The following is a 25,416-nucleotide window of genomic DNA, read 5'->3' as shown; positions in this document are numbered from 1 at the left end:
CCAATTCTCAACTCCCAAATCACAGATCCTTTTTGAATTCCCTATACCTATTCTGGCATGGTTAAACAAATTTGGTCAAATGAAAGAAAGAAGAGGTGAGTTCAAATTTATATAGAAAGGAAACCTGGAAAAATCAAGTTCATAATCTGGGGGTAAAAGTGCAGGCACTAAGTAGTTGAGTTTATTTTAGTTTATACTACTTATCCAACACCTGCTTTTCTTTATATGAATTTCACAGAATAAAATGAGATAAGATTTGATTAAAAGCATTTTGAAAACTTAAAATATTGTAGAAATTATTATTATTATTTTTTAAATGAGAACTAGGCCCTCAGTTGTAGTTGATGAATGTAGTATTACCATCATCCCAGCCAACACCAATAAAGGGAAGGAGATGATCTGGGTGTGTCTAACTGCTGATGTCTAAATTTCTTTCTTGTCCAATTCTTTCCAGGATTTATGGAAGTTTTATAGATAATAATGGCAGGAAAGCACTACACTAAAAACAGATAGATTCTGTGTTTCGCTCTATCTTGACATGACTACAGATCAAAGATCTTGGGTCCACTATTCTATAATTAATGCTGAAAAAGTGAACTCTTTTGCAAAGAGTTGAAGGAGCTCTAGCACAATCATCTTTATTTTATTGCTATTAAAAAAAATGCCAATTTGGATATAAACACAGAATATTTGTCATTTGACTGACAATATAGTCTACATTATGAAAATTTGAGGCTTGTCCACAACACAAAAATGTTGTACACATCATGCAACACCATTTAGTGGCTGTAGTTTCCTGCACTTGAATCTTTTGTGGGGCTGTTTTAACTCTCCAGTACACCCCACCATTTTTCTGTGGATATGGCAAATGGAAAGTGGGGTTTTAAAATAAAATGAAGTATTAAAGTAAAATGAAGCTTGGAGAAATTGGGTTTTTTCTTAGTTGGAAATGAAAAACAAGATTTATGTTTGTAATCTCAAGATCATTTAAAAATATGTTCTATATTCTATTCTATAATTTTTTCAAATTCTTCTTCCTTAAAAAACAAAACAAAGCAAAACAAAACCCAAACAAGATCATCTAGAGGATTTCCCTCCAAGCTTGAGAAACCAGTATTTTGCAATGAATCCTCTTCTTATACGAATGCAATATTCCAAAGACGATTGCTCTTATTTACATAGGTATAGTCTTCCCATGGACTGTTTAATAAAAGATGAACTTAAGTTACATTCAAAATAGTTCTAGTGTGAAACTTATATTAAGTTGGCATAATAATTTTAAAACTGATATTCCCCAAAGTTTTTGTCATTTATTATCTATTTTTATCTGTAAATTTCTTTCTTTTGTGACTATATCTATCATCACTCCTACTTTGTATCACTTCTAAGAAAATGACTTAGAAATCTTTACCTCAAGTCTTAAGCTTTTACTTACTTTGTCTCCTACTTCTAATTGTCAGAATGACATATCTTGCAGTTATACCCCACTAGCACTTCCAAACTCATGATCCAAATTGTTCTAAAAATTAGTTCCCTTTCTTTTGATTCTTCTCTCTAGTTAGTCTTTTGTTTGGACCTTTTCTTCAATTTTCTGTATCTACATTGTCATATTTCTTCCTTCAAAAGTCTTCCTGATTTACGGATTCCTACCACAAGCCTCAAAACCTAGATTACTTTAATAGTCAGTCCTCTATAGGTAAATTTCTAACAGATTTTTAACCCCATTTTATCCTGAATACTACAAAACTAGTATCTGTGTATATTTGTGTGTGTCTTTATGTGTGTATATATGTTAATCAAGTGGGTTTCCTTGCTCTACAAATTAAAATGGCTTTCTACTGCATACATTATACTAGTTTCTTTTTAACGATATCTCTCACCTCTCCAACCTATACCCCTTTCCTGGCTGAAAAGCCAGACCCGTTAATTGTCTGAGTTCATCATATTTATCCCTATTCTATCCAAAATGGCTTCCCATCTCTCCTTCACCTGTCTGAACCCTATACATGCAGGAATTATATTATATAGATTTATCATATCATATCATTTACCTATAACATATAGGTATTCTAATTTATTATAGGTATTCTTAGTTTATAGGTATGTATTTGCAAACTTTTATGACTTTTTTCATTCCTAAAGGATTGTCAGCTGGACATAATAAAGACTATAACTGGTTTGGACTTTGACCCACACTGCAACAATCTTCCTTCATGCCCCCTGGTACCACACACAAACAGCAGTTACAATGGGGACGACACCTACTTCTCTCTCAAACTTTGCAGCTCCTTTTTAATATCAGCATCTTCAAACTCAGAGTCATTGTCACTGCTCACATAGGAAGACTGGGAATGGAAAGAGGTCACACTAATGGTCGGGATCTTCATCCCTTGACTTTTACTGGGAGAATCTGAGCCCAGGGAGCCCGTCTTTCCTGATCGGTGTAAGAGGGCTGCCGCTGCTTTCTTCATGAAGTCACTGGCTGTGCTGCTGCTGGGCAGAGAGGACTGCTTCTGGATGGAGGGCTTTCTTCTCAGGCATTCATCCCCCGAATCACTAGAAATGGGCTCACCCATTCCAACTTCAATCGAAGAAGCTGTCTGCACACGCCGGACAGCCATCTTCAAATCAGGGCTGGAAGGAAGCTCATCCAGGTAGACGTCAGGAGGCGCAGAGTACCTTAAGCACTGGGGCGATGCCAGAGTTAATTCATCTTGGGTGCTGACGACGGAAAATCTGCCAATAGTTTTGGCTGGTGTGCCAGTGTCATCCTTTTCTATCTGCTTTTGAAGGGAACCAGAATCAAGAGAACTGTGCTTCTGAAGGTTATTTAGCCCTCCATCTGCTGCAAGTGTCTGTGTCAAAGTCTCCATGGGTTTAACTAAGATTTCAGGCTCAATTTGATCATCCCTTTTTGAAGTCTCCAGATGTTCTCTGACAACTGAAGGAGGGATGCCCTTAAGAGTAGGAAAAAACAAACACAGAAATGAGGAGATTCAATTCAAAAATTGAGCAAATCCCACCACCAAGGCCCTCAAAAGAGTTTTGTTACCTGAAGGTTTGGTGTTGTGCTTGAGATGGATGTTAAGCAACCATGGGAACTTAACGAGTCGCTGAGAGATGACGCCACTAAATAAATTTTTAAAAAGTTACTTAGAATGTATAACAAGAGGTTTATATTTCAATCATCTAATTGGAAATATTTGGGTTAACTAGAAAGTACCTCTACATGGTAAAGATATAAAGCAGCTAGACAGAAAAAGATTTCTTTTAATATAGCTAAAACAAATCAATTACCATTAAGTTTTTATTAAATTTTGTAAAATGCTTTAAAGTCCATATTTTTCAGGTTGACTAAACGCTATATTTCCTCTTACATATGTCATATTCCAGTCAAACTGGTCTCCAAGTGTTTTCTCCATCTCTCACATTCTGTCTTCCACCTGGAGTGCAATTCCATTTCCTTAATCTACCTTTCTTCAAGTGTTATTGCAATTCTTTCCTGATTCCTCCAATTGCTTGCTCTGCCTCCTCCCAAAAATCACCTTGTATTTATTTTTCTTAATTTTAATTCAATGTGATGCATGGATCCCAACTAACCCTAATTCTCTCTTTCCCCCCCTTCTGCCACCTCATCCCACCCCAAAATGTAAGCTCCTTAAGGGCAGAGACTTGTGTATCTATATGCTTAGTGTCCAACACAGTGACTGACATACAGAAGATACTTTTTTTTTTTTAAACAGTTTTTGTATTACATACACTTTTGGCATTGGAGAAAGCAATAACTTTGAGAAAGCAATCACTATCTTTCCCAAGAAAACTCGAAATAACATGACAGAAAAATGACTGAACAACCACAACAAAAGAAATTTGATGACTATGACAATGATAACAACTAAGAGAGTAAAGGGAAAAGTAAGGAAGCTGATCTGAACAGGGCAGGAGCAAATTGGGTAGAAATCCTGAAATGTTGGGTAAGAGTTAGGACACTATATTTTAGCTCTGGACTTAAAATATGATCATTAAACCCCTGTATCTTAGCTTTCTCATTAACAAAGCAGGAATATTCTATCTTACTATATAGTTAAAATCAAATCAGATACAGTGCCTCAAAGAGCACTCAAAGCCCTATATAAATACTATATAAAAACTGTTATTAAAAGAGTTCCCTCATTACTATTAGGCCAAAACATTTAGCAAGGGTGCAAAGGCCATTGCTAATAACAGGACTACATGGCTTATAAGCCAAGCCAGGTGTTTACATGAAATACTGATGCTAAATAGACTAACAGAGGTATGCCTTACTCATCTGATACTGCTGCTACAGAATTAAGCAATACAATGATATGTCTGAGACTAGCACAGCAAATCCACAAAAAAAGTTGGTTATGATCCAAGAACAAGAAGCCAGTTGCCTGTACAGCCTGATGCTTCTGGTTAATTAAGGCATTTCTTACCATTACTAATTGTCCAGGAAGAATGAACTGTCACATCTTAAAAGACTAAGCTAATCTGATAAACCTGAATTATATTGTCAAATCAAAAAGTCTCTACAAGTGTCACAAAATCTGGGGATGGGGCTTATGGCAAAATCATCCTAAACATTAAAATTTAAAAAGACTTCTTTGATCTGGTCCTGCTTCTGACTAACTACCTTTCCTTCATCCTGATGGCTGTTCCTTCATCTGTTCAAAAAAAGCCAGAGTCTTTGGAAACTTTTTACTTTAGTGTTACTGATTTTATTCCTCTCAACTTTTTAAATAGGAATGAGACTGAAATTAGCTCTAACATAGCCATTTATGCTCAATTATGGGGACATTTAGATTTCTGTCTGCAATATCTAAAAAGATGATAAGCTTAATTAACACTTTATAATGTTTCTTTTCTAAAGAGGATTTCCACAGTTCATTTTTTCCCCCCATGGGAAAAATAGCACACCAGAGATTTTCATGAAGATGTTACGGTTTGCATCCTGCCAGATCTTCTTGGTAAGCAGCTTACCTTATCTACTTGCATTGATGTTGTTCATACAAAAGCTTTTCAATCTCATGATCTGTTCAGGTTCTTTTGTGATTGCCCCCATTCCTTGTTTGATTAAGAATTCTCTCACAAGCTACAGCTATTACTGGGTTCTCTTCTAAATGTTTTCTAGTGTGACTTTTAATATTCAGGTCATATATGCATTTTGAGTTCATTTTTGTATATGCCCTGGTACATCTTTAAAAGGAATCATTCCAGATTTTACTTAAAATATTTATATAAACCCAAGATAATTGCAGTTGCATGTTGGAAATACTATTAAGTCTTTAGCTCTTTAGCTCTAGAAAAAATCCAAAGTGGGTTACGATGAAGCATAAAGCAGGAAGCTAAGTTTCCTAATTAGATCAGGATTTGTTTTCAATTACCTGCTCTTCTGGGTGAACTGTCTACTTCTGAGAGTCCGATTCCCATCTGTAGCATTTCTGATGTGTTCACCTTCAACAAAACAAAAAATAAAAGAGAAATTACACCATTCATAGACCTTCCCTCACATCCTTTCTTGGGAAAAAATAAGCCAAAGCATATTTTTTCTTCTTTGTCTCTGGAAGCTTTGACTCTCTTCCTTATTTTTCCCCTAGGTAGAACAGTCCAATAATTTGAAGATCTCAAGAAGAGGAGTAAGTTGATGATTTGTACAGAACCAAGCAATTTAACTCTATCTCGCTTACACATCTGACATCCCATTTCTAACTCAAGAACACACTGACTAACTCGTGCTCCTTCAAACAGGGAATTATTTGTTACAGAAAGTAAGGGGGCGAGATAGTAGGGCCTAAGTAGGAGGGGGGAGTCATTAGACTGGGAGGGAGCGCCAGGAAATTCTCTCCCGGCAGGTCTCAGCTATGTGGGTGGTTGCTCCCCCATCTTCCACTCAATTCTCTAGATTCCTTGGCTTTTATTTGAAATTCCCTTATATTCTTTCTCGTTGTGCCCTGAGCCACCCTCTCTCTTCCACAGATGGCTTCTTTTATTTAAGGAAGCATTTACTCACCCCCTGTCCAGTTAGGGGATGGTGTGAGGACCTATCTGCTGCGATGAATGACGGCAGTTTTTCATCAGCAGAGGAGGCCGTACCATTGGGAGCTGAGTAGGAGTCAAGGGTGGAAGCCAGAGTAAGAGAGGGAAGCAGGTCTTCACTCAATGGCTCCAGCCTAAATTCACTGTCACACTGTTCCAGAGGGGTGCCTGCTGAAGCAGAAGAAGTGGGAACATACTCCTGGTAGAGTAGGTTCCGCAGCTTCTCATCCAGACTCTTAATTGTGTTGTCCACAAAGCCAACCCTTGGTGGTCCTTCCCCATCAGATTCAAATGCAGATGGCGGCTGGGGCAAACTGGTTCCCAGGCCCGAGCCACTTGCTGGCTGGGCCTGGCTGGGGACGCTTGGCTGCTGGGGCACGGCAGCGGAGACTTGTGATGGGCTTGGAAGCTGGGACGCTTTGAGACTGAGTGGTTCTGACACGATAGCGGAAGGAAGTACTTGGGTGAGGAAGGGATGAGCAGTCCCGCTTGGCTGGCTGGTCTCGGGCCCGGGAACTACGGGGAGCACTGCCTGAGGTTCTGGGACAAGTTCTGAGAGAGTCCCTGGTTCCACTGCCAAACTGGACAGAGCAAGGACAGACTCTCGCCGTCCTCCAGAGCAGCACGTGACTTCCAAGGTGGAGCCACAAACATCCTGGTCCGCTTTTTGTGCAGGTGGGCTGGCGGGCTTCCCAAGCGTGAGATCGTGAGGCTCCACACTCTGGGTGCCAGGGGCAGAGGCTGGTATTGGCTGCTCAGCAGGAGTACCTCCCTGGCCCACACTCACAGCTGGCTCTAGGACACACGGAGCTGGCTCTGGCAGCATGGAAGCTATTTCTGCCTCATTTGGCAAGACAGCCAAAGGTACAGAGGCCTGTGCCAGCGGAGTCGGCGTCCCACTGTGAGTGTCACCGAGACCAGCTTGAATGGGAAGCTGGGCCCCAACCAAGATGCTCAGTGGTTCTGTCCGTGACAGCAGGTCCTCACAAGGCTCTGGCTCTGGAATGGAAAATAAAAACATCTTGTACCAGCAACCTTGCTCTGTGGCTGTTACTCACTCAATGCAGCCCGAGACAATTCTTTCCTTTGAGGGCTTTACAGTTCTAAATTATAGCACTTTTATACTCATTATCTTATTTGAATCTCCCCAAGCAGTTCAGATGTTTAAACTTCAAGACTCACAGAAGCAGAAAGAACTGCATGCCCATGAATTGGTTAAAAAAGGGGGGGGGATAGGAAACTGGATTTGAAATCAAGGCCCATGTTCAAACTCTAGTTTTGTCACTCACCATCTGAACAGGCTTCTTTACTAGTCACAATTTGTGTAGGCTAAAGTTCTGTAGCCTTCTCAGTCTTATTATTTATTATTTTGCAATGGAAATCAGAGTGTAATATTTAAGAATAAACCAAAAAAACCCAAACTAGAGCTACAAAACATGGATTATAGGTCTAGTCCTATACTAAATTATGCTGTGGGAGGTTTCAGAGCCAATCATATCATCTCAACCTTTAAAATGGGTCTAACTGCACTAAATCTATTATGCTTTCTTCAAGGATACTGTGAAATGAGTTACCAGATGTGAAGGTAATTTGAAAAGTATGGAACACTTTAAACATAATCTTTTCTTTAAAAAAGAAGAAAGAAGTGTAGATACCATTATAGAGGGGCTATGTAAGGCAAGTGTAACTTAAATTGAAGGGCTCTCATGAATAGGCAGTCCTTTAGATTAACCTTTCTAACAAGGATTGAGAATTTAACACAAGAGATTTGGCATTGATAAAGGCAAAGGAATTCTTTAATGGAAAATTAGGAGTTTGAAGGATAGTTTTTCTTATGTGTTAGTTACTTATTCTGAAAATGGATATCTGATATTATGATAGAAGCTAATTAGAAATTATGGCTTAATATACAACTCATGCTTTGTATACAGCTTTTCTGGGATCTCTCTAAGTAGAAAGAGCAAAATTCAAGCTCTAAAATAAACCTTCTCCCCAAATGTCCCGAAATAAGATAAAATTACTCAAAATATTCAGAAGGTATTGTCAAGGTATATCATCTAACCTAACACCCAAAGGAGGGGTTCCATCTACATCATTCAGGAGAGAGGGCCACCTCTCTATGGGTACCGTTACACAGAGAACATAAACAGAGAAATGTGCAGTAACCTATAGGACACAGAAAAGAAAAGGGAAAATGAAATGAAGCCAAGAAATCTCATCATAGCACAACTTTTCTACGATGTCTTCAGCTGTAAAGAAGAGGAAAAGCAGTTCTCTGTCCAGTTATGTGAATAGAATCCCTGAGTTTAGAAATGTTAAGAAGGATCTAATTTCTTATTTCCCTACCTTGATATCCTTCAGGCTGCTGGGGACACAAAAGAGGAGGGGGAGAAGATTCAGGGACCTCTGCTGTCGGGTTTTCTGCTACTGGACAAATAATGAACCACCTTTTTCCAGTATGTAGAACTACGGGTATAATGAAAACAAAGTCAGTCAATACTATAAGAATTACAAATTATGTTAATAAAAATCCTTTCCTATTCTTATTTCTATATGAGAAGTCTTCACAGGATGAGTTTCATATTGATTAGTTTTCCAAGGAAAAAATAGGGAAAGGAAACAATACTCCACAAGACATGTGTTAATTTTCTAGTTGCCCTCTCTTCCCATAAGGTTTTTTCTACATGAATTGAGACTAGTTAGGTATCAAGCTCAAATAAACAAACAGGAAAGAGACAGATGCATTTAGGGAGAAATTTGGATATTTTCCTCATTATTCACAAGAAAGGAAATAGGAAAAGCTAAATTTGGCTTGTTTTTAGAGAGCCCTCTATGCTCACTGCCTTTCTGATGGACATGCCTCAGATTCTGAATGATGAAATAAAGCATCTTTGGACCATATCTTCAGGCTGAAGGACCAATCTGAATGAATAGGTTTGGGTGAATTTTAACTGAGAATGCAATGGAACTCAAGTGCAAAGAGAACAGAAAGAATCTGTGAGCTTAAAACCATCACATTGGCTTGTCACATTTTTGAACAGTCTGAGCTATTATGAAAGCAGGCATTTAATACAAGGATTGAACTAAAAATCAGTCTCTTCATATCTTTTCATTATATACATTTCTTGTAAATGTCTTTTCTATAAGCCATCAAAAGACCCACCCATTCCCACTTTATACTTAGTAGTCTTTCCTCTATTTCTTTTCCCTAAGGATTGTTAATTATTTCTGTTCACCTATATCCTTAACATTGTAAGTCTCTGCATTTGATAAAATCAACACAAATGACACTTATTATTATAATTATATATTGTTATTATTTTATTTATGTTATTTCTACTGTGCAATCATTTTTGTATTATTTGGGATTATTTGGAACTTTGACTTTGAGATAGAAGTATTTCATAATTCTCAATCATATCCCATAACTGGGAGTAAAACTGTTATTAAGGAAAATGGGTTTTTGAGGAATTTGAACATCATTAAAAACCACTGTAGTTTCCCAAATACATTCCAGTCTAATTCCACACTGATTGAGATTTAACTCATTATCTGTTTGCAATGCCCCTTCAAGATATATTTATATCAATGGACTGACTCTATGAATGGGTTCCAGAGTATGGATGCATTTCAAAGTGTTGACAAAATATATTTTTTTCATTCACTGTGTTATTCTACTAGGAATGGTTAGACCAAACACTTTCACATTTTAATAACTTTTACAATGGGGCTTTGCTACAACAAGTAGTACCTAGTTATCTGTAACTAGGAATATATGGACAATCTCACCATCAATTACAAATTCTTGCTTCAATTTTGTGCAAGATTCTTTCCATCATAATGGCAAAAATCTTAGGAATGCAAAGTGGAAAGCATGATACAAAAGTGGAGCTTAATAAAAGTTTGCTGGATGAATGACTAATTGTCTCCTACTATTCTCCATCTTATCTTGCGGGTCACTGCCTATATTTATTGTCGCATCTGTCATCCTATAATCTTAGACAAGGTTATTATGTGTAGGAGAAATCTTGTTTTAGAATAACTTTAAAAGATGCATTTTTTCTTCTGAATATAATTCTTAAAATTAATAATGGATGCAATGGGATCTCATATAATCTCTAACTCAATTCAGTTTTTCTGTAGGTGTTGGCCTATTGAGCAAAATCATCTGAACATCTAATTGTTGTTCCTTTCTCATTCTGCTTTGGCAATACCCTTGATATATTCACAGACATTTTCATACATTTAAGAGATGAAAAGTAAAATAGGTAAGTTGGTTCTTAATGATGCTTTTTGGCTACTTTTTTCCTCCCTGTAAAAGCACTTAGCTGATCTTTTTCATTTTAGGCAAATTTTCCCTTCTTTTGTCTTGAAAAATCAATCCCTATACTAATTATTCTATATGTGTTTTACCAAGTTCAACTAGTCTTACTGACTTCCTTTTAAAAGTCATTGTCACTTCTCCACATTTAAGTGATAAAGTTCAAATGTGATAGAGTTCCACTATTATTTGTCATGAAAAGCCTCATTATCCATGTTTTGGTTTTTTTTTTTTTTGGGGCAATTGGGGTTAAGTGACTTGCCCAAGGTCACACAGCCAGGAAGTGTTAAGTGTCTGAGACCAGATTTGAACTCGGGTCCTCCTGACTTCAGGGCTGGTGCTCTATCCACTGCGCCACCCAGCTGCCCCATCATCCATGTTTTTGATTGGACCTGTGATGTATCGGAAACACCCAATGAAGAAACTTTCTTCCAATATCAAATGGTTTTGGAACTTAAAGTCTTTGAAAGATGCTGGGGGAAATAGAGTACTGTAAAGTTAATATCAGATATGTTCCATTTCATGTTTCTTGACTAAAATGACTTCTATATCCACAATTATTACTGGTCAGTTAAAATATATTTCTGTAAATGTGTAACCCTTTATTTAAGAATTGTCATGTTGAATACCTGCCAATAATGTTTATGAAGACTGGCTTGATGAGATTTAGGTGTAAGTAATTTAAAAGACAGAACATCATATTTCTTACCCATTAGACATATCATTCAATATTTTACCATGCTCTTTCCCTTCCCCTATGTTTCTGCCTTCATAGCAAAATAACAGATAGATATCTCATATGTATCTCTAAGATTTTATGGGCTCAGACTTACAACCTGATATCTTCATTTATATATTCAATGTTTCAATCAAATTGCAATGGTAACTGTTCTCCAGTCTCATCCTGTTCCTTTGTATCTCCAGGCATTAGTACAGGTTATCTTGCATATCTCTTTCTACTCTTTAGATTTTTTCCTTGAAGGTTTTATTTTCTTCAGAAAGCCTTTCCTGAAGTCATGAGCTGAAAGTGATACTTCATCAAATTCTACTTTGCATCATTCTATCCATTTACATATTTTTCTCCTATGGGACTGTAAACCTCTTTGTCATTTTTCACTTTTCTAAACTCTAGGGACTAGCATGTGATGAATGATTAATATTGGCTGAAGTGAATTGCAGAATATATATTTAAGTTTTCTTTCTTCTTCCTCTGCAATAACTTGGTACCTAAGTTGCTATGGCCATTATTCTAGTCTGTTTGGTGATGATTTTTTATAAAGATCACAAGCTAAAATTACCAAGTGTGTTAGGCAATTACATTTTCAGGTATCCCTTTATTCCCCTCTTCAAAAAGAACTTGAGAACTATTATTTCAATTAACCCCCACTTTGCCATGTCTTTTGATTTCACTTTTAGCAAGCACATCAACATGAATACATTTCCTTTTCTTGAGTAGTACAGCAACTTCTTTGTTACTAAGAAAATATTATATCTAAGAATCCTCTCGCTGAAATATAATAGATGTACTCCACTGATGTCAAACTCAAATAAAAACAGGTACCTGCAGGGAGCTCCACATTAACTTAGAAACCCACAAATTACACTATCTACATTATACTAAACTTTTATTTATTTTGTTAAACACTTTCTAATTATATTTTAATTTGGTTTGGGCCAGACTCAGAAGTCTTGCAGGCCACCAGAGTGTCTGCTGATGCTGACCACCTAAGAATCCTGTTTTTTCTAATATTTCTGCTTCTTCTTTTGCCAATGACATAAGTCTGAAGAATTCTGCATCTTTGTCATGAGGGAGGCTGTGGTTAAAAAAAAAGTCAGCAAATGGTAGATGAAACTTGTGGGATTAACTCAGGCAGGCTGGCCTTTCTTTAGACAAATAGTCTTTTACTGGACAGATATTTGAAGCCTTCCCAACTTGTTAGAAACTGCCAGCATTTGCCCTCTGATGAATGTGGAAATATATATACTGAGGTGACCCTGCTCTTTCTTTGGACTAATTGGAAAGAGAAACTTTACCAGTCTTCCTTTATTACTTGTGAAACAATGTCCAATTCCACTGAATACTCTTTTCCCTTCTAAAAAGGCAAAAGAATTCATAATTAGTTTAGGAGGGCATCCTTCTCAAAGTAAAAAAATTTAATAATAAGACTAAAACTAAGGTTCTTAAACTTTTTTGTGTCTAACAGCCTGCCCTAGCTTGTGGATGGACCCTATTCTCAGAAGAATGATTTTAAAATGCATCAAATATAGAAAAATGTTTGTAAATATATAAAGGAATATATATATATATTATATATATATATATATGCTGAATATATTAGAATATGCTGAAATATAATTATTAGAATGTTAAAAAAAAAAAAACAAGGTCGCAGAACTTCTAGTTATTCTTGATAATAAAAGTATTCCCTTTAATTTATCTTTGAACTACTAAAAAGGGAAAATTAAAAGAAATGGTCAAAGAAGAATTGAAGCGTTTTAGGAAAATAAATCTCCAAGGGTATACCAAAAATGAATATCATTGATATGTTAATGAAGGAGAATGTGAAGTAAACTTTTACTTTTTCCATTTTCTAGCTAACTGTAGAATAACATATTTTAACAAATAAGAATAACTGTAAAATAACATATTTTTCTAGAAACACTATAAATTGCAGACCAGAAAGAAGTGGCTTGTGAGAGAGATTTTTGAAGATACAAGGAAATTCTGTTCAGCTTTGGTCTCTTTCTCTAAGAAGAAATATTTATATCTGTTTTCATGTAAATTAATAAAATAAATTGTTTCTAACAGTTTTGTGCCTAAAATGCAGTTCAGAATGTTCTTCCCAATGCCAGGGCTTTCAAGCACTTAGAATAGCTTCTACATCATGACACAAGAAGATAGGATTTTCATTCAAATTTTTGTAAGGTAGCAAGGAAAGTATGCTTACCATTCTGTTGATACACAGGGGCATTCACTTGAGATTGCCGATTCTCCTTTTTAAGGGACAATAGATTAGAAATTAATGTGATTAATATGAAAATGAAACTTCTTCAAAAACATCCTGGTGTAAATTATAAATTTCACTGATTTAATCTTAAGAGGTCATCTAGCCAGAGATGCAAAAGGTAACTTCTTTACTTTTCTTACTTGCTTATATGATGATATAAGCCAATGCATCCACTTGGAGCTTGAGTATAGTTAAATTGAAAAAAAAATCTTTAAAAGAGATCACCTACATTTCAATCTTCTGCCTCACATTAGATTATTATCTATAATGATTACTAGTGTTTCCACAAGAAATTCAGTATGTAAGTGCCCAAAAGCATTTCTATCCCTTTATTTAATATTCACTAATAGAGGCACATGAAACTCACTTCTCCAGTGTCTACTCCGTAGGCATTATGCTGAGGGCTCATTCCTTGATCTGAGTTCTGCTCACACTCCATATCCTCACTGAGCATGTCTTCTGCTTTATCGATGATATCTTTCATTTGTTCAATGAAGGTTTCCTTTTCGGTCTGAAGTATAAATTCATTCTCTACCTGTAAACACAAAGGACTCAGAGGAACAATTTGGATTTTAGAAATAAGATGATAAAGATCAGAGAAGAATGCTGGAGAAGGGAACTGTGATCCCTTCTATCTTAGAGATTGGTGATTCCTGGATATGAACTAGGACATTGTTGTTTTACTGTATCTGTGTTTCTTGAAACCACAATGGGATTTCAGCTATGTAAAGAATTCTTGGAGACAGGTTCCTTTTACCACTGTTTTTTAATTTATAATCTTAGAAGTTTACTTGGAGTACTGAGAGGCTAAGTAATTTGTCTCAGGTCAGAGGCTTGAAATATAGAACTTGGTCTTCTTGGTTCCAGCTTTTTATTCACTCTACCATGTGGGTTTTTACAGAAAATTTAATCTGGTGGTAGTGTGAAAAATATTGGTAGATTAGAATGGGTAGAGATCACGAAAGAGAAATATAGTACATGTAGACTAGAATGGTATTAGAATTTAATTAAATTAGAGCTAAAAAATAGTGAAAAATGGATTTGGTTTTTTGCCTCTCACTAATGGTTTTCTTAAATAATATTTTATTATGCAAAATTTTTAGCTAGAAATTTTTCTACATCTCTTCAAACTGTAATTTAAAGCCTTCTTGGTCTAGTCAACAACCTTTTCCATTTTAATAGGGCATTCAATGACCTGTCAGGAGCTAATTCTTCACATAGCTTAAGCCAGGGTATAAACAACCAAATCTGAAGCCTTGACACAATCTAGTTGATTCCTGCAGCCTCTTTTCCATATCATTTTACTCAACTGGACAAAGGTAGGGAGTATACCACATGTGACCTTTAATCATTACAGTTATTTCTGGGTTTCTTCTGGCTCCTTTTTCTACCTTTACAAAAGAATAGAGCTAAGTTTCACTTGGTATCACAGTGGGCACCCCATCTTTTCTTGAACAGAATGGCAGCACAGTGTAGTCACGTCTAATTTTACAGATGGGAATTTTGGTACCCCCTGGTAAAGAGAAAACAATTTTCACAAAAACAGTTCTCTTTCCTGGGACTAGGGATAAGATTCCTTGAACTTTTTAGTTGCTTGTGAATTATCCTTAATCTTTCCAAGGTTTACTAGATATTGTTGTTTCAACAAAAACTCTATAATTACCTTCCATGGACATTCTATCAATGAAATAATTCTAAGGTAATGCTGAATCTCTCTTTCCAATTTCCTCTCACAGAGAAATGTATCCACCAATTCCCCAGTTTCTTCTCTCTGCTTCCTTTAAATATATTTTTTCATCCTGACTTCTTTCCTAGATTCTTTATTACATCATTCCTAGAAAACCTTTATATTCTCTAGAAAAGCTGAATTTAATGAAATAGGTTTCTCAGTATGCTTTTCTAGTCTCTAGATTTAGTACTAATTGTAACACAAATACAGTATTATAGAGAGATATATGAGGCACTCTGGGAATGCCTGGTTCTCAGACATTTTTAATTTCAAGCAATTTTAAATATAATGACCTCTCAAATAATATTAATATTTTATATTATGATTACTTTCAATATGATGTTGATGTTAGGAAATAAGAGTAATACCTATATTATAATCTTTCCTTCAAAGGACATCTTACTAGGTCCACAATATCTACAATAAAGTGAAATTCTTTAAGTTTCAAATTTCTCAATATATTAAAATCACAGTTACCAAATTAATTAGATCCCATGCTTCATTTGGTATGTATGTGACTTGTTTTTTGTTTTTTTGTCCCCGAGGCAAAATATGAACAGACATTTGGTCTCACCCCCTATCTCAAACTCTGAAATTTCAGGAGTCAGTATATATTCAATCTCATCTTACATCTTCACTAACAGGTCTGTAAAATGTAAACTAATATGCAACTCAGCAAACTCAGAGAGCTCCTTAATGAAAGAAAATTTCCAAATAAATATTCTATACTAAACTCAATAAAACAAATAAAAATACTACAGCATTGTTTTCTAAATGATTTTAAACAATTTGGTTCAAACAAGTAGTTTTTAAGTTAATGAATATATTCACTTAACCAGAATACCCATTCTTTAAGAATCTAAATGAAGTTAAATATCCGATATACCTTCCAGGACCAAAAATATTTGGGTGGGATTAGGTTGGATAAAGCAAATTTTCTTAAACTTTGGTTCATGATCCCCATATGGGATCACATAACTGAATGTGGAGGTGGCAAAATTATTAGAAAATATATAGTTGTTTCTCCAATTGATAAATGGTCAAAGGATATGAACAGACAATTCTCAGACAAAGAAATTGAAACTATTTCTAGCCATATGAAAAGATGCTCCAAGTCATTATTATCAGAGAAATGGAAATTAAGACAACTCTGGGATAGCACTATACACCTGTCAGATTGGCTAAGATGACAGGAACAAATAATGATGAATGTTAGAGGAGATATGGAAAATTGGGACATTGATACATTGTTGGTGGAGTTGTGAAAGAATCCAGCCATTCTGGAGAGCAATCTGGAACTTTGCTCAAAAAGTTATCAAATTGTGCATACCTTTGATCCAGCAGTGCTACTACTGGGCTTATAACCCAAAGAGATCTTAAAAAAGGGAAAGGGACCTGTATGTGCAAGAATGTTTGTGGCAGACCTTTTTGTAGTGGCCAGAAACTGGAAAATGAATCAATGCCTATCAATTGGAGAATGGCTGAATAAATTGTGGTATTTGAATATCATTGTTCTGTAAGAAATGACCAGCAGGATGATTTCAGAAAGGCCTGGAGAGACTTACTTGAATTGATGCTGAGTGAAATGAGCAAGACCAAGAGATCATTATACACTTCAACAACAATACTGTATGAGGATGTATTCTGATGGACGTGGCCATCTCCAACAATGAGATAAACCAAATCAGTCCCAATAGAGCAGTAATGAACTGAACCAGCTACACCCAGCGAAAGAACTCTAGAAGTTGACTATGAACCACTACAAAGAATTTCCAATCCCTCTATTTTTGTCTGACTTCATTTTTTTATTTCCTTCACATGCTAATTTTACACTGTTTCAAAGTCTGATTCTTTTTGTACAGCAAAATAACTGTTTGGACATGTATACATATGTTGTATTTAACTTATATTTAACATGTATTGGTCAACCTGCCATCTGGGGTAATGGGTGGGGGGAAGGAGGGGAAAAGTTGAAACAAAAGGTTTTGCAATTGTCAATGCTGGAAAATTACCCATGCATAAAATTTTTTTAAAATTTAATTAAATTAATTAATTAATTAAAAATAAAAGAAAATATATAGCTGTATACTTATTTTATATATCCATATACCTGAGGTCATATAAAAATTTCTTGGATGAAAAGGGGTTATGAGTGGAAAAAATTTAAGAAACCCTGGGAAAAAGAACAATAAACTACTCTTTACTATCCATGTGGACTAAAGAGATCTAAATCCAGGGATCAGAGAGGACAAATGGGGGTAGCCTTTAGAGAGGCCCTTCTATCTTTAATTTTTCCCCCAATGTCTTCCCTACCCTTAAATCTTCACACCCTAAAGGACAAATTAAATTTCAGGACATTTCAGAATAAAATGAGATAATATTTGCAAAGTGTTTTGCAAAATTTAATGTGCTATATAAATACTAAATTTTTATCAATGATATGCTTTTTCATTGCCTCAAAGCAGAGTTTTTTATATATCAATCTCCTTTGACAATCTGGGAAAGCCTATGGACCCCTTTCTCAGAAAGGTTTTAAGTACATAGAATAAAATAGCAGAATTATAAAGAAAACAAATTATAATTATATACAGATATTAAAGTTAAGAACCCTTGCACTAAGAAAAAATTATAATTCAATATTTTTGATTTAATAAATGCATATATAGGATTTAACATATATTTTTACGATGTTTAATATACATTGGATTACTTGCCATCTAGATGAGGGGAGGATGGGAAGATGGGAAGGGAAATTGAAACACAAAAGTTTTGCAAAGGTCAATGTTGAAAAATTATCCATGTATATGTTTTGAAAATAAAAAGATTTTTTGATTTACTATTGGAAATCTAAAAGCCAAGTCTTACCATATAAGTAGCAATTTCTTCTGGAGCATCCCCATCTAGGTCAAACTTAAAAGTTACCATTTTGTGATTGTGTGTTTCCAACTGGCACTCTACCATTTTATCTCCAGTGTTACAAACCTAGAAAATATAGATGCTCATCAGTCACCCAAGCAGGCTAAAGAGTTGTATATAAACATGCATGCATGTGAGCATACACACACACACACACGCACGTGCGCGCAACTCACATTAAGGATAGTCAGTTTTGATTTGTTGGCTTTTTCTTGACGTGACCGTGTGCGAGTAGATTTCCGATGATGCTTCTTTGAAGATTTTCCTTCCTGTTTCCCACCTCCAAATGTACCTTCACAGCTATCACTCAATTCTTTTCCGGACGCCACATCAGATCCTCCATAGCTTACCAAAACCAAGAATATTTATGAAGGGAAACAACGAAAACAAAGCAAAATACCAAGATCAACCTTTTAAAATGTAGGGGGGCTTTCAGGAGCAAGATTTTAAAATAACATAATACAATATTTTAACCTGAAAATTCATCATGCTTTGAACCCTAAGACCATAGACTAGAAGATAGGATTTCAGAGGCCATCTAGTTCAGGTCCTTCATTTGAAATATGAGGAAACTAAAGCCTCAGCAGACAGTAATGAGACAGATTTGCCCAAAATCATGCAAATAATAATTATCAAAGGCAAAATATAAACCTAGATCCTTTGGTGGCAAAATGTTCACTTGCTTTCATTAACTTAAACAAGACATTTCAAAAGTAGACATGTTTCTGGAAAAGATTCACCTCTATAACATCAAGCAGTCATCCAGCCTTTGTTTAAAGAATATCCATTCCACTTTCTGATAACTCCAATCATTAAGAGGTTTTTCTCACATCAAGCTAAATGTCTCTCTTCAAATAATCGTTATATTACCCATTATGGCCAAAAAGAATTAAGTCTAATCTCTGGTCTCTGAGATACACTTCAAAAACTATTAGGTTATCTCTTAAACCCTATCACAATTGGTCAAACATGTCTAGTTCCTAAAACTGTCAGGAATTCCACTGCCCTGGTATGAATATGGTGTCTGCCCATCTAATATGAAAACCAAGGAGAAAAAGTTCCTAATTATAAGAATCAAGTCAAGGGCTTTATCAGCTAGGATAAATCATGGATATAAAGAGAACAATGTAATTACAGGGACACAAAGAGATATGTTATAGGAAAGAATGTTAACTTTGACCTTTCCCCTAAAATCACTAGGAGGTGTACCCCAAATATACTTAATACCAAATCATAGAAGAATTTTGAAGAGTTTCAGGTTTGAAACCCCTAATTCTCCACTGAAAGATGAAAAATCACAATGACTTGGAGAGAAGAGTAGCATAGGATAGTGTGGCAAACAAAACTGAATAGAATCATGACTCCTACATTTTGAAGTCTTGTTTCTGCCATCAACAATATCTGTGACCTTGGAAATATACTTGTTACTCCTATGGGAATTTGTTTTCCCCACCTGCAAACTGAGGAGTTTGGACTAGATTCAATCTAATCTCCTTTGCTCAATTTGCTGCATTAGGTATTGGGAATACAAATACAAAACTCTTTTGGTCTTTTGAGGATACCAGAGAGACTTGATTAGAATGAATTGTATACTCAATTTAGACTCAGATGATCTACCATTCTAACTCCAAATGTTATGAATTAATGACTTTAAGTCAGAGAAGAACCCAATAAGGTCAAAATAAAATCTATAGAAAGAAGAACACGAGGTTAAAGAAATTTATAAACCTTTATCCCAGAATATAAGACTGGCAATACAAATTAACATATAAAGGAACATCTCTCTATTTGTCTATCCATCTCTCTTTCTCTCCCCCCTCTACCTTTACATATCTTTCTTAAGATAAATTATGAAGGGGGCAGCTAGGTGGCTCAGTGGATAGAGCACCAGCCTTGAATTCAGGAGGACCCGAGTTCAAATCTGGTTTCAAACACTTAACACTTCCTAGCTGTGTGACCCTGGGCAAGTCACTTAACCCCAGCCTCAGGAAAAAAAAAACAAAAACAAGATAAATTATGAAAATAAAGAAAACATAATTAAATATATATATATATATATATATATATATATATATATATATATGTATGTATACAGGAGGGCATACACACAGTACATGTATGTATATATGATCTGTGTATGTGTACATACATGTGTATGTTTCATGTACATAAATATGTGTGTACGTGTATATACACACAAAACACTTTTTTTTCCATTCTGAGAGAGATAATGGACATTTATTTAGCCATTCTAGACAAAGGAATAGTTCACCATTTTTAATTTTTTGTGACATTATGTTACAAGATGGAGAACTATCTGAGATTATGCCAGTGAAGATGGAAATATCACTGGCTTCTGGCTTTGATTCCTTTTGACTTTTAGGCAAAATTACCTTTCACAGCTCTGTAGGAGAGTAGGTTGTTTCTCCTGGATTGTCTGATCCTGAAACAAAACAAGGAATGAAAAAGAGGAAGCTCAGTATATTAACAAAATTTGCTTATTGTGAAGTTGCTGGTAAATACAAGGTCCCTTAATTCTTCATAGGATTTTGTACAAGGATGTACTTTAAACATAACTTGATCTGGTTTAGCTGGTGAAAATTCTACACAAATTGCAATATGAAAACAGGGCTCAGAAATGGCCCAATAACAAAACAGATATAGATTTCTAAGAATTAAACTTTTTATTATCATGTACTTTAGCATCAATCTGGTTTTCTAAAAGCTGCCAAAATACATTATGTAACTGAAAACAAATCTTTTTTCTTCCCATACCTGGAAAGCGACATTAATTAGCTAACAGTGAGTTTTATCTTTCCAATTTCCTTTAAGGGAAATTTTCTCTATCCACCTTAACACAAGGATCAGGGAAAAACTCTGAAGCCAATATACTGTAATGTGAACTTAACTAATGTGTGAGCTAAGAAAGAAAATAAGATAGAATATTACATCCATTTGACTACTCTAGAAAGTATGCCCTAAAGCAAGTAATTAGGGTCACAAATCGTTAGTCATACACCTCTGCCTTCTACTTAAAAAGAACTATGAGCACAGTCATCATGGTTAAACTTAACAATTTAATAGTTTGGGTCAATTTAAAAATACTTTTCTCTTTGTAAATTTTAGAGCTACAATTCAAGTTGATTGAAAGACCTGTTTAATTGAAAAGGTATTTAGAACAAATATATTATACCTCTTGAGGTGGTTCTGCTGTTAGCTGAATAGTAGGACATGAAACGGGAGCTGAAGGTCCTAGGGAATGGGGTGGGTTTGGCTGAGGCAGGAGGCCAGTTGTCTGAACAGGCAAACTATGATCAAGTGACATAGTAGTGGTAGCCAGAGTACCAGAAATCTGAGGAAGATGCTCTGAGGCAACGATGGGAGGAATTATTTCAGGCTGGAACTGTAGAGGTGGAGACAGGACTGACGATGCCCGGACTGGTACAACAGGGACCTGGGCTGCAACATCCACCGTATATGGAGGAGGTTGTCCAATAAGTATTTGCTATGGCATAATGAACAATGCATATTAGTATTTCTTTATTTAATCCATAGATTTAAGAACCAAATTCTAAAAGTCTTTGGGAATAATGAAGGAAAACAATCCCACACAAACACATAGGACACCAACACAAGGAATTAAATTTATCCAGCTTGAGTTCACTTGAAAATTGTGATATATATGGAAATAGGTCAGTAAATTTTTCTTATTCAATTACAAATCAAAATCAGTATTTCATATATTGAATATTATTTCATTCTGTAGCCTTTGGGGGATGGTATACAACATATAAAGGCAGTCAGGATAACATATGATTTACAAATTTCAAAATGGTTTGGAAAAACTGGATAAGAGATCAATATGCCAGTAAGTACAAGCTAGTTCAGTCTTGGAAAACTCCTTAAATGATCTATCCTGAGACCATCCTGGAGCATTCCATTTTTCTGCCCCAATTCATGCATTATATTATTTCAACCCATGCACAGTGATTAAATCACGACTGATTAAAAAATAAAAATATAACAAAACCACCACCACAAAATCCAACACCCACACATATACACACACAAGCATCAAGTAATCAATACTTGCCACCTTTCATTAGTTGATCTTGGGAAGTATATGTTTTGTTTTGAGTTTTTTTTTTTCCCCCTCTTTCTTTTTGTTAAAAAGGCACTATTAAGATTATTTAAATAAAATTTAATGCAGATGGCAATAAGGACATAAAACCTTTAATTTCTGGGTTGTGTTTCAAGAGAATCTTCCCTTCAGAAAGTAACATTATAATATAGACGTGGGGGAGTGAAGACAGAATTAATCTTCACAAAGATCAGACATTAACTTGAGTGTGCTTGAGTCAAAGTTATCACAAAATGGGAGTAGATGGGGTTCCATCCAATTGCTTAGCTGACAGAATCTCTGTAAAAGGTGAAAGCAAATGAGGACCTGGGAATTTCTTTCAATGTTCTCTGCTCCAATCTATTGCTTTGATTTCATTCAGAGTTATTTCTTTGACCTAGAGTCATAGGATACTAGAGCTGGAGGAGACCTCAGAGTCATGGAGTTGAACTCATTATCCTTCCTAATGACACATTAGCTTTCTCCAGAGATATAATAATGATTGAAAGCACAATGACCTTGATCACCTCTGCCTATCACTACATAAACAGCAGAAATCCAACAGGGCAGATTTAGAGAGGCTGGGAAAGCCTGAAGAGTATTAACCAAACTGAGCACGTGACTCCAGGACCTACATTTTATTTCATTCTCCCTCTGCCTTCCTTTCTACTTCTCTCTTATGCTGAAAAATCTTAGCCATACTCAGAGAAGGAACTAATTGACTAATTGTGTTGGAATACAGATTGAAGCATTCTCATTTATTCTCTCTCTCTTTTTCACACACACACACACACACACTCACAGATACATGCATCACATTTAAAATTTTTTTATTTAGACACTATTCTGAACTGATAGGATATTCTGTTAACTGCAGATATTAGATTAAATCACTCAAAATTATATTGTCTGGGAGTTACTGTATGATCACAGTATTATATCACAACTAATAACTCTTATCTTACAGTTAGGGTCTTTTGCATCTAACTTGATCTAAAAAATACCTAACATCACTACACAATTTTAAGTGATTTATCCAAAATGTTTTCTGCAGTGCTCTGCAACATTCATTAGCTGAAGGTGATGCTAAGAATAAACCTAAAACAGACTTACTGTGACATGATTTGTTTATAGAACTTTCGTACTGAGAGAATCAAGAAAACATAACAAGTTATATATTTGGAATGGAAAATGGAAATTCATCAGCAGAATAGCCCTGAATCTTACTTCTCTTTTCCAACAAGATATGATTGCTGTTCCCTCTCAGTGATATAGAGTATAATAGCTCTCACTAAAGTATTGCCAATATTACTTTTCTTAAAAAAAAAAAAAAAAAAAAAAAATCAAAAAAGTATTCTGCTTTATATTTCTACCAATGATTACAGAATCAGAAATTCTCAGAATAAGAAAAGATCTTAGAGGTCTTTGAGTCCAACATGCAAAGCAGGAAATCCTAATATATATATTTCCTGATGCATAATTAATAGAATACCTCTTCCTATGTGCTTGTTCTTTTTACAAGAGCCTGTGTATTGGTGGTTTCAAATTTGGATAAGCACAGGGTCACTAAATTGTACACAAGGATTCCCGTGGCTGCATACTGACTTAGAAAGCCAGAAATGCTTTTATTATTTCTTTTACACATCAACACATTAAAATCAGATAGGAACTACATTTTAATCTGGTTCTGGCCACTTTCGAGAATGTTGTGGATCACATGTGGCCTGCAGACTGTGTGTCTAACACTATTGCTCTACACAGAGCAGTCACTCATGATGTCAAACACAAAACAACAATTCTCTTTATTATTATAGTTCAAGCTTGAAAAATCTTTGATTGCTGGCAGCCCCCTACCAACCAAAGTGAGGAAGAGAAGAGGAGGAAGGACAATCCAAAAATTTAATTATCAGTACAAGGATTTTTCCTCTCATATCCAAGCCCTCAAAAGAGCGGCCTGTGTTTTTTCTCTCCCTGGTTTCTACTCTGGTGGGCAAGTCACCCAGAAGAGATGACCAGGAGAAGGAGTTGCTTCTGATTAAGTGAGAAGTATCTCTAATTGCCAACACAGATGTATTCTTGATTCCCAGACTCTTTTAACAATGAACTCCTGAATGCCAAAATGAGCAGAATACATCAAATTGATTACCTGGTTACCAGCCCCAGAAGCTGGAATAGCCTGTTCTGAAGGATGAATTATGCTTGGCTGAAGGGACTGAGGAAGAGGAGGCAGCTGCGGCTGGGGTGGTGGAGCCGGCGGCGGCTGCTGCTGGGAGACTGCTTGTAAGTTCTGAGTGTGATGGGGAGAGGGGGGGACTTCACTCTGGATGAGGGGCTGGAAAGCAGCCTGGTACAGCGGTTGAGGGGGGAGCTGGGTAACGGCCTGATGGATGGGCAAGGCAGTGACGCCTTGCGGGGCCACGGCCAACAAAGGTATTGTCGTAGCAGACATATTTGGCACTATTGTTTGGCAGGGCATGACCAAGGGGGCCACAGAAGTGTGGGGAAGTTTGACAGCCTGCACAGGGAGGGCAGGGGTAGCCGGCAGAGGGGCGACAGGGTTTATGGAAAGGCTTGGCAAAATCACAGCAGGAGAAAAATACTGAGAAGGAGCAGGGAGAGGGGGCACATTTGCAGCAGGTAAATCAGAGAGGTTTGGAGGAATGTTGTCAATTCCTGCCAGAGGAGTGATTGGAGGAATGACAGGAAACTGAGGAATCTGAAAAAGATATAACATCAGATCAATTGCAGGAGTTCTCACTGATGCTATACACAAAGCCTCAGTAGCTTCCCAAACTTAATACTTACTTTGGTGCTTTGACAATCCACAATGTCATCAGTGAACCCCACTAACACAGATCACAACCCTTCTAGAATGTAGCATATGCTCTTTGAGAGTTGCAAGAATCAAAAGAAAAAAATTAGCCCCTGAGACCAACCTGGTGGTCAACCTTTCTAAATTTAGCCAAGGCTGTCCCTTGGATGAGACAAGGTGAATCATCGGGCATGCATTCAAAGCCTTTTCAGCTTGGTAGGGTGTACCAAAACTTTTGCTCCATTAGCAATACCTTCGAAGAACTGAAGTCAACTTCGTGAAGCCTTGAAATAAGGCTTTAGATTATTAAAAAAAGAAAAAAGGAACCTATCCTATACTCATTATGGATACATTTGTCATGTTTATCTCAATGGTTTTACAGGATTTTCATAAGCTACAATCTTGACATACAAAATAGAATGCAGTAAGAATGACTTGGGTTCAATGAAATTT

At 36.0% G+C, this 25,416-nt stretch overlaps 1 protein-coding gene across 15 annotated transcripts in view; it reads right to left on the bottom strand.

Annotated features, from left to right (window-relative positions):
- Positions 1-25,416, bottom strand: part of WNK2 (WNK lysine deficient protein kinase 2) — a 363,168-nt gene that overhangs the window by 35,591 nt on the left and 302,161 nt on the right. For 11 of the 15 annotated variants that reach the window (XM_074283635.1, XM_074283637.1, XM_074283636.1 and 8 more), the window contains 12 exons: positions 24,298-24,867; positions 21,225-21,536; positions 20,425-20,474; positions 18,208-18,376; positions 17,981-18,097; positions 13,754-13,921; positions 13,327-13,372; positions 8,404-8,523; positions 6,032-7,056; positions 5,406-5,475; positions 3,053-3,129; positions 2,266-2,957 (listed from right to left, as the gene is read on the bottom strand). In XM_074283635.1, coding sequence (XP_074139736.1) covers positions 2,266-2,957; positions 3,053-3,129; positions 5,406-5,475; positions 6,032-7,056; positions 8,404-8,523; positions 13,327-13,372; positions 13,754-13,921; positions 17,981-18,097; positions 18,208-18,376; positions 20,425-20,474; positions 21,225-21,536; positions 24,298-24,867 — 3,416 coding nt within the window. The remainder of the gene's footprint in view (positions 1-2,265; positions 2,958-3,052; positions 3,130-5,405; positions 5,476-6,031; positions 7,057-8,403; positions 8,524-13,326; positions 13,373-13,753; positions 13,922-17,980; positions 18,098-18,207; positions 18,377-20,424; positions 20,475-21,224; positions 21,537-24,297; positions 24,868-25,416) is intronic. The other 4 variants (XM_074283646.1, XM_074283647.1, XM_074283649.1 and 1 more) reach the window with 1 other exon arrangement.

The sequence above is a fragment of the Sminthopsis crassicaudata genome, chromosome 1 (assembly GCF_048593235.1).
Source record: "Sminthopsis crassicaudata isolate SCR6 chromosome 1, ASM4859323v1, whole genome shotgun sequence".
NCBI lineage: Eukaryota > Metazoa > Chordata > Mammalia > Dasyuromorphia > Dasyuridae > Sminthopsis > Sminthopsis crassicaudata.
Note: the sequence above shows the minus strand (reverse complement) of the source record. Positions and strands in the feature narration are given on the sequence as shown.